This window comes from Calidris pugnax, unplaced genomic scaffold (assembly GCF_001431845.1).
Source record: "Calidris pugnax isolate Ruff unplaced genomic scaffold, ASM143184v1 scaffold71, whole genome shotgun sequence".
In the NCBI taxonomy this organism is placed as follows: domain Eukaryota; kingdom Metazoa; phylum Chordata; class Aves; order Charadriiformes; family Scolopacidae; genus Calidris; species Calidris pugnax.
In genome coordinates this window covers 2,035,897-2,049,315 of record NW_015090882.1, presented here as the reverse complement: position 1 = coordinate 2,049,315, position 13,419 = coordinate 2,035,897, and the positions used below count along the sequence as shown (strand labels likewise).

Sequence of the window (13,419 nt, the reverse complement as noted above, 5' to 3'; positions counted from 1 at the left end):
GGGCCCCAAACTGGACACAGCCCTTGAGGTGGGGCCTCACCAGTGCCCAGTACAGAGGGACCATCACCTCCTGAGTCCTACTCCCCACGCTGTTCCTGACACAGGCCAGGATGCTGGTGGCCACCTTGGCCACCTGGGCACACTGCTGGCTCCTGTTCAGCCGACAGTCGACCAACACCCCCAGGTCCTTTTCTGCCAGGCAGCTCCAGCCACTCTGCCCCCAGCCTGGAGCGCTGCAGGGGGTTGGTGGGACCCAAGGGCAGGACCCGGCACTTGGCCTTGTTGAACCTCATCCCATGGGCCTTGGCCCATCCATCCAGCCTGTCCAGATCCCTCTGCAGAGCCTCTCTACCCTCCAGCAGGTCGACACTCCCACCCAAGTTGGTGTTGTCTGTGAACTGACTGAGGGTGCACTCAATCCCCTCGTCCAGATCATTGATAAAGATATTAAAGAGAATTGGCCCCAGTACTGAGCCCTGGGGGACACCACTTGTGACTGGTGTCAAATGCTATGACAACAGTCCCAAAATAACCATACTGCATTTCATCAAATCCTTCAAACTGCTGTGTGATCGTAGGATGCCCATCTCTGTAGAGAGAGATTGTGCCCATGCTGTGACAGGAGAGCAAAGGGCAGGGAACCAGCCCTTCCCCTTCTCCCTCTCCCTCCTTTTTTTCTGATTCTTGTGTGAAATCCCTACACAAGCAGGGCAGGGAGGCAGAGGCAGACCCGTACCTGCACTCTAGAGTCCTCCAGTGGGGTTTCTGTGGCAAAGCTCAAAGAGAGAGGCTGCAGCAGGGCGTGGAGGGCATGTCGGCAGTGAAACCATGCAGCCTTCTGGCCCAGACACATAGGAATCAAAGATATGAGCAGTTGTGCCCCCTCTTCCTCCCACCCTGGAACAGTTTAGTTAGCAGTGATCTTGGCCAGATTTAAAAAAATAATTATCCTTCCAGTGACCTTGATTCCCCTTGAGTCTTCCTTGTGGCACATCACACCGTCATGGTGCAGAAGCAAAAGGTCCTGCTGGGTGTAGGAGCCAGGGATTTCTACACAGGGACTCTTACACTGGCTTGTATCACAGTCCCTAAGAGATACAGACAGTTTACTGCTTAGAAGCATTTAGTTTTTAATTGACCTTTTGTACTTAATCACTGAATCTACCTACCCAAATTATTTTCTCAGATCTCATTGCAAGTCAAGGAAAAGATTTCACTTATGAATCATTTTAAGGGTTTAACGACTCTGCCTGAAGTTTTGGGTTGTTTTGATTCTTGGTTGAAGGAAATCTCCATATAAAAACTGTTGATACGGATTTCCTGGCCTGGCCATCAGCTGAGGTCAGCATTTCTGATCAGTGATAGAGCAGCTCCTGCCCCACCGTTAGCTCCGGCATCTCTTGTCCCATGGGGGGACACCCATGTGTCTTCCCAAGGCCAGCTCTGAGCTGTGCCCTTCTCTAGTCCTGCTTCCTGAAGAGAAATGGTGCACCACCAGGCAACAGTGAGTCAACGGTGAGATTTCTGTCAGCTGGCTTTTATTGCTTGTCTTTGTCCTAAACTAGCAATATCTACTAAAAGAAAGCTTTTTTTTTGAGACACTTAACCTAGGATTTCTTTTTTGGTCAGTGAGTTGAAGGACCAAGCTGAGTTCTTTCCTAAGTTGTATGTGACTGCCATCCAGTGGGTGCTCAGTTGCAAGCAACTGGAACTGAGGAGCCTGCAGTCTTTGTATGAGGTACTAGGCTATCAATTTAATATAAGACACATAATAAAAATGGAATTACTAGCGTCAAATGATATTTGAAAAAAGATATTACATTATTTAATGGAAATTAAATAGAACCTCTGCATACAAAGAGGTTGATGTCGTGAATTTGTATTGAATTGCAGGTTTTAAATTATATTTAAGATTTTTCATTACAGTTACTTTTCTTTAAAAACTCATTAATTTCACTTGAGCTCAATCCAAACACACAGTGTGGCTTTCAGCACTACACAGATGAAAGCAGATGGCGGTTTCTGAGGAACTTGCAGCTCCAGTTCTCAAGTCATGTCACGCCAGTCAGACTGTCTTTATCTGAAGTTGCTGGGATTTAAGCAGAAGTTCAATAAAATGCTATTTCTTTTAAATTACTGTTCACTTAGATAATAAAACTAATCTTGACAGGAGTCCTGAGATTAACATACGTATCAACCTAAGGGCAAACATAATGCCTACATCACCTTAGTAGTCTGGGGGGAAAAATATAAATATATAAGGTATATGCACATACACACACATTATATTCACCCTGTGGATATATCTGCATTTGTATCATTGTCAATCCAGCCTGTGTGTGTGTGCTGCTATAAAGCTAAGTTTTTTCCTCGTGATGAAGACATTTTATAAAAACATTTCAAAATGCTATCGAATAATAACACTGTAAGGCTTAATCTTGCACCATCTGAACTCAATACAGCTTTGCTATTGACTTCAGTAATAGCAGGATAAAGATAATGTGTTATCATCATGAACAATGTAATATTTCTTTTCTACGTTATTATAATGAGTTATCACTTGTATTAAAAAGCTTCTCAGTCCTGGGCAAGAGCTTTTTGTGCTAGGTGCTATAACGTTGCATAACAAACAGAAGGTTCCTGCTCAAAAATGCCTACAAATATAGAACAGACTAGGCATGAGAGCCCAAGGAAATAGCAAGGTGGTGTGCAGGTGTTTAGGTGGAGCCCCTCCCAAGCCTTTAGGAGAAAGGACAAGGTAGCTAGGAAAATCAAATAGGAGATAGTATTTTTCTTTCAGGGACAACTGAAATCTGACCTCTTTATGATGAAACAGAGATTGAATATTCACGTGCTGAGAGTTTAGGAAAAGCCTTAAAACTAATATTTTTAATAGGAGATAGTATTTTTCTTTCAGGGACAGCTGAAATCTGACCTCTTTATGATGAAACGTGCTGAAATTTTAGGAAAAGCCTTAAAACGAATATTTTAAATATTGTGATATTTGGAAATATTTTGAATACAACAGAAAAGGACCAGATTGAGGTGTCAATTGTGTAATTCTTTAGGCTGATCAAAGCCACTATTACTGCAATTCAGCTCCTTCCTTAGTGTGGCACTAGTGCTTTGCTGATCTTTTTCTGCCAAGTTAGGTCCTTGACCCAGGTAACTGTGTATCAGCTCAGAGCCAGAGCAGGGACAAGCCAGAGGTTGTAAATGAATAGTGGATCCAGAGAAGATGGCAGGATGGTAAACCCAGCATTTTTTACTGGCTTAGACTGTCACAGACCTGCAGCCTCCCTGCTCACCTGGAACACGGGAGGAGGCACCAGCATGATGTGAGGTGAACTTCAGGTTTGCATTGTGCTTTGAACTCTTCAGGTGAAATATCTATAAAGGTATATTTCATACTCTTTTAGGAACCACTCCAGGTCTCTTTTTCTGGAATGCACTGATTTAGTCTTCCGCAGTTTTTTGTTTTTGTTGGTTTTCTTTTTTTTTTTTTTTAATAAATGTAAACTTCTGTGTTTTATGATAAATGCTCTTTTTTTCAGGGATTTGAATTAGAAACTTGATCAACATGGGATACAGACACAGAAAAAAACATAGATACATTGAAGAAAAAAATAATAATAAAGTGTTTTATGTTTAAAAACTTAAATCCTTTGTGTGCAATTATCTTGTATATTTCCCTGAAGTTGTTCTTGCTCTGATAAATAATATCAGGGATAATTTGCCTGACTGTACAAAAATACCAAAAATTGGATAAAATTTAAATGGAAATGTAGATACATAACTCAAAATGTAACAGATGCACTGATAAGGACACTATTTAGTCTGGCTGCTTCCAATTGAAACAATTCTCTGATGCTTCTTCCACATATCTGTTGACTTTTTATCGCTCTCTTTAATAGATGAATTACAACAAATGTTAACAGATGAGCAGATCATATAATGCCAAGTTATTAAAATTAAAGAGATCTACCTCAGGTACCTGACTTTCACAGGATATTAATTTGTCCAATGTGTGCTGTCATATAATGGAAAGCACCTATTTAATGGTTAAGTTTTGACTTTTTTAGGCTTAAGGTTAGACTTTGAAAATACTTAATGATTCTTTTGTCCTTTCTTTGTTTCTTTAATTCCAATAAAAACGGATGCCAAACCAGCAATCATACAGGGGTATCATCGTGATATGTGGCCTAGACGTGGCCGAAGTTTGGGACAAGACAACTGAAAAATTTCCCTGAATCCAGCAATCAAGTCTCTGCTGAAAAGCTGTGAGAAGGATGGATACACAAAAGAGTTTCTCACTTACTGAGTCGCTTTACAGAACAGAAAGTAAAGAAGACTATTCTTCAAAATGCCTCCAGGTTTGAAACTATCTCAGCTGATGATCAGTAGATAAGGGACAACCTATCGATGTAATCTATCTGGATTTCTGTAAGGCCTTTGACACGGTCCCCCACAACATCCTGCTTGCCAAATTGGAGGGGTACAGATTTGATGGGTGGACTGTTCAGTGGATAAGGAACTGGCTAGATGGTCGCATCCAGAGGGTGGTACTCAATGGCTCAAAGTCCAGATGGAGACCAGTCACAAGTGGTGTCCCTCAAGGGTCCGTGCTGGGGCCAACACTGTTTAACATTTTTATCAATGATATAGACAGGGGGATTAAAGGCACCATCAGCAAGTTTTCAGACAATACCAAGCTGTGTGGTGTTGTCGATACACCAGAGGGATGGGATGTCATCCAAAAGGACCTGGACAGGCTGGAGAGGTGGGCCCAGGTGAACCTCATGAGGTTCAACAAGAGCAAGTGCAAGGTTCTGCACCTGGGCCGGAACAATCCTCGCCACCAATACAAACTGGGGGGTGAGGGATTGGAAAGCAGCCCTGAGGAAAGGGACTTGGGGGTGCTGGTGGAGGAGAAGCTGGACATGAGCAGGCAGTGGGCAGCTGCAGCCCAGAAGGCCAATCGCATCCTGGGCTGCATCAAAAGATGCGTTGCCAGCAGGTCCAGAGAGGGGATTCTGCCACTTTACTCTGCTCTGGTGAGACCTCACCTGGAGTAGTGTGTGCAGGTCTGGAGCCCTCAATATAAGAAGGACATGGACCTGATGGAGAGGGTCCAGAGGAGGGCCACAAGGATGATCAGGGTGGTGGGGCACTGGAACAGGTTGCCCAGGGAGGTGGTTGAGGCCCCTTCCCTGGAGATATTCAAGGCGAGGCTCGACGAGGCCCTGGGCAACCTGGTCTAGTTGGGGGTGTCCCTGCTGACTGCGGGGGGGTCGGACTAGATGGCCTTTGGAGGTCCCTTCCGGCCTGGGCAATTCTATGATTCTATGATGCAGAGAGAGAGGGAAAAACTTTTGTACAGATATGTGCTTCAACCTCTGCCCCTCTGCAGCAGCTGCAGGGATGACGAGGGCTCAAGTTTTACAACTACAGGGTGAGATGTTACCCCCAGGTGGGGCTCTATGGAGCACATTTTCCCCACTGCATATCTCTCAGTAAGAGAAAGATCCGACCCCATGTTCTGATCTTCAGTATATGGATGGATATTCCACCCCTTCGTTTACTAATGAGTGAAAGGAGTTCTTGCTTAGGAAAAAGAAGACATTGTCTGACTTTCATCTCTCTGGGGTTCAGGGGGGATGTGCAGACTTATCTTGGCAGATGCCCCTGACCAACTCTGTCGTTCATGAAGGGGAAGTAGCAACAGCTCATTTATGAGCTTCCTGCTTATCCATAACTGCTGCCTTTACCTGAGAGCTTGTAAGTCACACCGTAAAATAAATAAATTGAGTAACTTCAGTGAAGGATAAAATCAGCAAAACCGCTAGGAGCTCATGGACATGCTGTGAGCACAAAAGAACAGGTAAGAAAATTATTAATTGGTGAATTAGTCATTCATTTTTGATTCTGATGCATATGATTTAAATTCTGTTCTGCTGTTTCTTCCAGTTGTTCACAAACTCTTTTGAGAATTGAACATCTAGTCTTCAGCAACATTCATAACATCATTATAATTGGAAGGAATTTGAAGTAAGCAAAGATTAGGTTCTGTATTTCTTTTGGAGTTTAGGGTTCTAGGAATGAGATACTATATCAATATAAGCTTTGTCTTATTTTCAAAATTTTTCATATCGATAGCTTTTTATGCTACTTTGTAACCTATTTATGACAAAATATCTTGTTTTCAAATCTGAGCAAAAACCATTTTCTTGTGACTTCTGATTGAGAGAAAGAGCTTAGCAGCTATGGGTAAACTGAGTGCTAATGTAGTAAATACAGAGATGTAATGTAGGGCTCTGCTCTAGAAAAAGGTCTGAGTTTGCCTTTCTGTTGCACTAGCAGTTTGAGTAATACATTGTCATTGTAGAATGGGAATACATAGTGGAAATGACATATCTCCAGGGATTTTAAATAATTCATTTCAAGCAGAAGGCCTTTACTATTAATAGATCACATAATTTTTTTTTTTTCTTGAAGGTAAAAACCTGCTTGCAGCAGCTGCAGGGATGACGAGGGCTCAAGTTTTACAACTACAGGGTGAGATGTTACCCCCAGGTGGGGCTCTATGGAGCACATTTTCCCCACTGCATATCTCTCAGTAAGAGAAAGATCCGACCCCATGTTCTGATCTTCAGTATATGGATGGATATTCCACCCCTTCGTTTACTAATGAGTGAAAGGAGTTCTTGCTTAGGAAAAAGAAGACATTGTCTGACTTTCATCTCTCTGGGGTGTGCAGACTTATCTTGGCAGATGCCCCTGACCAACTCTGTCGTTCATGAAGGGGAAGTAGCAACAGCTCATTTATGAGCTTCCTGCTTATCCATAACTGCTGCCTTTACCTGAGAGCTTGTAAGTCACACCGTAAAATAAATAAGTTGAGTAACTTCAGTGAAGGATAAAATCAGCAAAACCGCTAGGAGCTCATGGACATGCTGTGAGCACAAAAGAACAGGTAAGAAAATTATTAATTGGTGAATTAGTCATTCATTTTTGATTCTGATGCATATGATTTAAATTCTGTTCTGCTGTTTCTTCCAGTTGTTCACAAACTCTTTTGAGAATTGAACATCTAGTCTTCAGCAACATTCATAACATCATTATAATTGGAAGGAATTTGAAGTAAGCAAAGATTAGGTTCTGTATTTCTTTTGGAGTTTAGGGTTCTAGGAATGAGATACTATATCAATATAAGCTTTGTCTTATTTTCAAAATTTTTCATATCGATAGCTTTTTATGCTACTTTGTAACCTATTTATGACAAAATATCTTGTTTTCAAATCTGAGCAAAAACCATTTTCTTGTGACTTCTGATTGAGAGAAAGAGCTTAGCAGCTATGGGTAAACTGAGTGCTAATGTAGTAAATACAGAGATGTAATGTAGGGCTCTGCTCTAGAAAAAGGTCTGAGTTTGCCTTTCTGTTGCACTAGCAGTTTGAGTAATACATTGTCATTGTAGAATGGGAATACATAGTGGAAATGACATATCTCCAGGGATTTTAAATAATTCATTTCAAGCAGAAGGCCTTTACTATTAATAGATCACATAATTTTTTTTTTTTCTTGAAGGTAAAAACCTGCTTGGAAATTCATTACATATGCTTTTATATAATAGATACACCTGATTATTAGAAAAAAAGCAGAGGGCTGCAGTTGCCTTGATATTAACTATGGTTTACCTGTGGTTAAAGCCCTGGATATTTAAAACATGTTTTATTCATGCCAGCTGCTATGGAGTTTGTAAATACTGTCTGGCTGTTTTCAAATCATGAAAAGTACTTCCCCTTTCCCTACCAGTGATTGAAATGCTAGTTAAACTCATCTTCAAATTAGACAATTTACAGTAATGTTCAAAGAATGTTATGGCAGCAAGTTTGCCCAAAAAATGAAGGAAATAAATAAAGATGGCATGTCTACATTGGTTTTATGCCATAGATACCATTACCATGTCTAATCCTAGGGGTAAAGGTTTTCACAATGTGACTCTATGGGAGAGTTTTCAGAGAAGAGTTATAAAATTGTTTAATGGCTCAAAAATTATACACTTCTGATGGTAAACTAAAATAGTTCAATTTATTTAGTTTCTTACAGAGAAGATGAAAAGATGTTTTAATCAGCACCTCTAAGAAATTGCGAAGGGGAATGACACCTGGCACCAAACAATTCTTTCATCTATGAAGCATAGACAAAAAGATTATACAGTTAAATGCTGATGTCTGCAGAATTCCAAGTGTAAATTAGGGGCAAATTCTTTACAGGAATAGTACTTAGCCATTGGAAGACATGGCCAATGGATATGGCAAATTTTCTATCATTTGAAGTCTTTAAAGGCAGAGAAAATGTCTTTCTAGAAAATGTGTTATACTGCTGTCATTACTTTTTGGGTTAGCTGCAGAAAATAATTTGGTGAAAATTTATGGCCTCTGTTAAGCAAGAGCTCAATTAGAGTGACCACATTCTGTTGAAGCTTCCAAATATATGAAACATGATAGTTAGGTATGATTCTACAGCAACAATAATGCTACGAGGTGAAATTATAACCTGAATGATGTCTATAAGGAAGTTCCCACTCCCTTGAATGAGAACAAAATTTAATCTATAACTATAAAAATATTTTATATATTCATTGCATTTAAGATTGGGATTATATGCAGACTGCTTTGCTTCACCCACTTTATTTTATTGTTATCATGTTTATCGTTTTATTTTGTACTTCACATTAGTTTTGAATTAGCTTTGTCTGATTTACACTTTTTAAGAATCGAGGAGTTTGCAAATGTTATCTCTTTTCAAGTAGTGCAGAGTTCAAAACGGAAATAACAGAATGGACTTGCAAAAATTCTGTTTCTTCTTGGTTTCATTTGGGTAAATGTCAAATATTTAATTGATTGTTTTTCACAGAAGGTGAGTATTTCTACTGCTTACCTCTGGTGAAGCTGGAAAATGGAGAGATGTACAGATAAATTTTCTGGATTATTCTCAACTTTATGATGAGTTTAGATTTCCATAAAGCTTCATAATTAAGCTCGTTTTGAATAGAGTCAGCTATTAACATTATGAATACTTGGTATTGTTGTCTATAGCCTCTCTACCACAATTCCCCATATTGTTCAAGCCTGAAAGAGGGAACTGCCAGCTATCTTGCCATACAGTCTTCTAAGCAGATCTGCGCTGGCTGCTGACACTATGCATGGGTTTGGGACACTGGAGTCTTGATAGAGTTACTTCGGTCTAATCCTTTTTGGGAGCAAAGAAGGCATTAGAATCTGTGACTCGTAACCCATTCTAGAAATGGCTTTGAGGCAGGTATGAAGAACTGGAGACCAGTTGAGAATCACAAGAATATCTTACTATGGACGCTGAGAGGCCCAGAACAAGTCTGTTGACTATCAGCTATATTAAATTGAAAATTAAAGCACATCATATTGGTTTTTTTCTTTTTTTTTTTTTCTTTGTAACATACCGATATAGATTTATGCAACAGAACAGTAATATCTCTGATCCAGATTCCACCCTTATTTTACTTTGGGGACAAGCATAGAACCAGGAGGTATGAGTCTTGCACAGATGTACTGTTGTAGTTCTTTAAGGTACAATTTAAAGCCTGTTGGAGTCAATGGAAGGCCTCTGGTTGACTTCAATGGGCTTTGGATCAGAATCTCTGCTAGGGATTTTTTGTCCTTGGCTTTCTTAAAAGAAGATTTTACTGATGTGTGAATAGCATTAATCACCCGTGAACACTTGGTGAAGAGTGATCTGGCTTTTATGATATGGAAAATACCCTGCTGAAGCATGAAACCTTTTAATGAAGTCAAACAAAGTAAAACTTGCCCTCCATGACCTAAAGCTCAGCTTTTGAAATGTCATTTACTGGGATAATGCATTCCCCATCTGTCAGTCTGGGCTTTTTCTTGCCACAGGTGAACTAATGCAGCTTTGGAGGTGTGCCATAGTTACTAGTATCTGGTATTTTACTAGAGGCGAGAGTGATGAATTCTTATTAGCAAATGTTAATTTTGCCCATCTCATGGAAACAAAAGAAAATAAGCAGATCTTTGTCCCTGAATTTATGTCATTTGGCTTTTCTGGCACCTAATTAATTGTATATCCTTGAGAAACCACTGGCATCACAAATGGGAGCTTGTAATTTAATGTAGAACTAATTATTGATTTGTCTGTAGAATGTAGAAAACTAAAATAGAAAAGCCATTTGACAGAGTCTTTGCTACTACCTTTAGTCTTGACTGTCTTGGTATTTTAGGAATAGGGTTGTAATTCTAATGAAAAAAAATCACACTAAATATTTGTTCTTGTTTTTTACCTTATGCATACACAGTATTGTGGCTACAGTTATTTCAAAGCTCACCTAAAATTCTGGTTGATTGGAGACTAACTGACTTTATATAAGTAATCAGTGGTTTCCTGTCTGCCAGGCTGGATGAGGTCTTACAGAGTTCAATAATGAGTCTTTTACTGTATTTATATAAAAGCGAAATTCCTGAGAACCATGATATAACTCCAGCTCACATAGTTCATATGGTAGCAATTTATTGCCTGGCTGCAGATTTTTTAAATCTCTCTGGCACTTACAGGGGTAGTACAGTAAGTTAGAAAGACAGGTATTCTAAGTACAAACTTGCTGTTAAGATCTCAAAAATACTAACTTAGTGCTCTTGAATTGAAGCTTTGATGAGAAATAAATCCTTCTTGTGACACTTTTATGCCATGTAGAGATGTGGAAGTGTGAGCAACAGCACCTGGCAAGCAAGCTGTCTTCCTTAAAAGCAAGGAAACCAGCTGCTCATCAGGTTGGATAAGGATTTAGCAGGAAATAAAAGTCTACTCAAATGTTCATTGCTCAGATCTGCAAGAGAAAACTCATACTTTGTGATTTGTCCTGTGGATGCTGAGAAAAATTCTATTTGTATCTTCTGTATTTTCAGACACCATGAAGAGTTCATATTTCAAAACAGGAGTCATTTTCAAGTGAACAATCTACTTAACAAATCCATTTCTGTTCATATCAGTTCTCTCATTTATAGAACATAACAAGTAACAAAATCAACTTCTTAATGGAGAATAGCAAAATTCAATGGAAGTCTTCTGTTTCAGGATACAGAAGGGGTAGGATTTCTGGATTTGATTTGATTTGTAGGAGTCTCTCCTTTCCCTATCCTTGCATGTGCATCAGACAGATCTTCTCATTTAATAAGCATTTAATAAGATGACATAAACCAGCTGTGTCTTAAGCACACTGACTAGATTAAGAAATTTTTACCCTAGCAGAGCAGCACCAACCAAAATGTTTCTGGCTTTTCAAAGCCCTAGACAGGTACTGGTGCCATAAAACACCAGGAAAAAAAAATATTGTTGGGACCCAAATGTTGGTGAGATGATACAATGCTGGGATACTTAACTGTGTATGTATTTTCCAGCTGGGGAAAGTACCTCATCTGATCGCTTTAGAAAATAACTTACTTAGTTTTACAGCTGCCTAAATCAGCCAGCTATGACTCCATAGGAACCATGCCTTACCTCTCCAAAATAGAAGCATTTAACAGCAGTGGGGAAACTAACTTTAGGTCATCTTTAGCAGTAAGAGAAATAAATCCAAATGCAACAGCATGCAAGAAAGATGCATATATCAACATATACCCCTCCCAACCTCCAAAAGTCTGAAAAGTGTTTGGATGCATCACCTACATATTTTTTAAATCATCTGGCATTTTGCAAATAATTTTTGGCACTTGGACTTTAATGCATCCAGTGATTCTGAGTACTGAGAGCCTCAGCCAAATGACATTGAAAAAGTTTCCTTTTGATTCCTTGAAACAATCACTGTCAGGGATCTATTTTAATCTTCAGGAGATAATACTGTGACAGCTACTATCCTTTACCTTTTGGCTTGGTTCCCAAGGAGACTTCCCTTTCTCATATTACATTTCTTATTGGTTTTAGTTTGCTTCTTGTGAACTATCAAATCCAGATTAATCTATCCCATCCACCTGACTCTCCTGCCAGCAAAACTCTTCTCATACCCTGCTGCAATCTCCATGTTTGCAGATGTGACAACCAGGGAATGAAAACGGAGTGCTGTAACGACCTCAGAAGGAAAGCTGCCTGCAAACATTGATTGCTTCTTGCAGTGCTCGCCTCAGTTATTTAAATGGTATTATGCTATCTCAAAGGTTTGTAAACTGAGGTACAGAGAGGTGAAGCTCCTGCCTGTGCTGTACCACAAAAACTGAATAAGGCAGAGCTTTGTGCCTTCAATAGTACTCTCTGTCTCAGGCCCCTGTCACACAAACATTTAAGCATCTGCTCATCTTTGCCGAACAGCTCTTCCGATTTCACCAGACTGCAGGGTAAATTTAAATTTAAAGACGTTCTCATTTGCAGACTCAGGACCTATGGCATGATATTTACTTGCCTGTGCACCAGGCTCTAGTGCCATTCAAGATGCTGTAGGGTAACCCTCCTGGCTTCCAGCTGCTGCTCCAGAATGGTGCAGGTTTATCCCAAGTCCCATCTTATCTATCAGCCCAGATGTCCCTGATGCCCTTGGGCATCTACAGTGACACGTGCGTCAGCCCAACCGTCATCACACAATGTGGGTTTCAGAGGAACATGGCTCAGACTCAGCTCGACAGAGGGAGGGAATAGCTTTTGTTATCTCCCGGCAGTGTGAGCTTCAACCAGAATGCCATCTACTGTTCTTCTTATTTCCTAAATGGCTCTGGTGTCTTCAGAGAGATGGAGACCGTCAAGATAGAAAATGCTACAAGCTACATGTAATGGAACCAGACAACCTACAGCTTACCTGTAGTACTATGTCCCGTCCATTCCGTGTGACGTTCACGGTATGGGGCTGTCCATTTGCCATGTTCCTGTGGTCAACGTCAATGTTATATGGCTCTTTGGTGCCTCCTAGGCTGTACCGAATCTGCAAATTCCCTAGTGAAAGACATGTGAAAAGCATCCTCAGGTATTTTGATCGTTATTCACCAGCTATTTTCCCCTCTCTGTTTTCATATAGAGTTATCATTTTGCACTCAAATTGCTCTCAGAGCTGGTCTCTGCAGTAGAAGAGCCAGTGTGTGAGATTATAAAGCTACTGGGCTGAAAACTGCTTCCAGTTTACATCCAAAAGTGCGACAATGACCAGCATCTCAAAGTGTTTGTAAACACTCCAGATTGCAAATCCGACAAACCAGAGCTATGCCTTGAACAATATGGACAATTGGTACAAATTTGAGCACATCAAGCAGCACTTTATTGTTGAGATCATTATCCTTGCTGCAGTAAAGTTATTTTAAGTTATACAAAGCACGATGTTTTCTAAAGAATAAACCCCTGATATGTAATGAATAAAGGCAAAATTGCAACAAATTAACACTGACA

The 13,419-nt window shown here is 40.1% G+C and overlaps 1 protein-coding gene across 1 annotated transcript in view; it reads right to left on the bottom strand.

The window, feature by feature from the left end:
* The window catches only part of CNTNAP2 (contactin associated protein-like 2), a 1,244,457-nt gene that overhangs the window by 67,054 nt on the left and 1,163,984 nt on the right, over positions 1-13,419 (bottom strand). Inside the window, exon 20 of the mRNA XM_014946966.1 lies at positions 12,839-12,972. Within this exon, the coding sequence (XP_014802452.1) occupies positions 12,839-12,972 (134 nt within the window). The remainder of the gene's footprint in view (positions 1-12,838; positions 12,973-13,419) is intronic.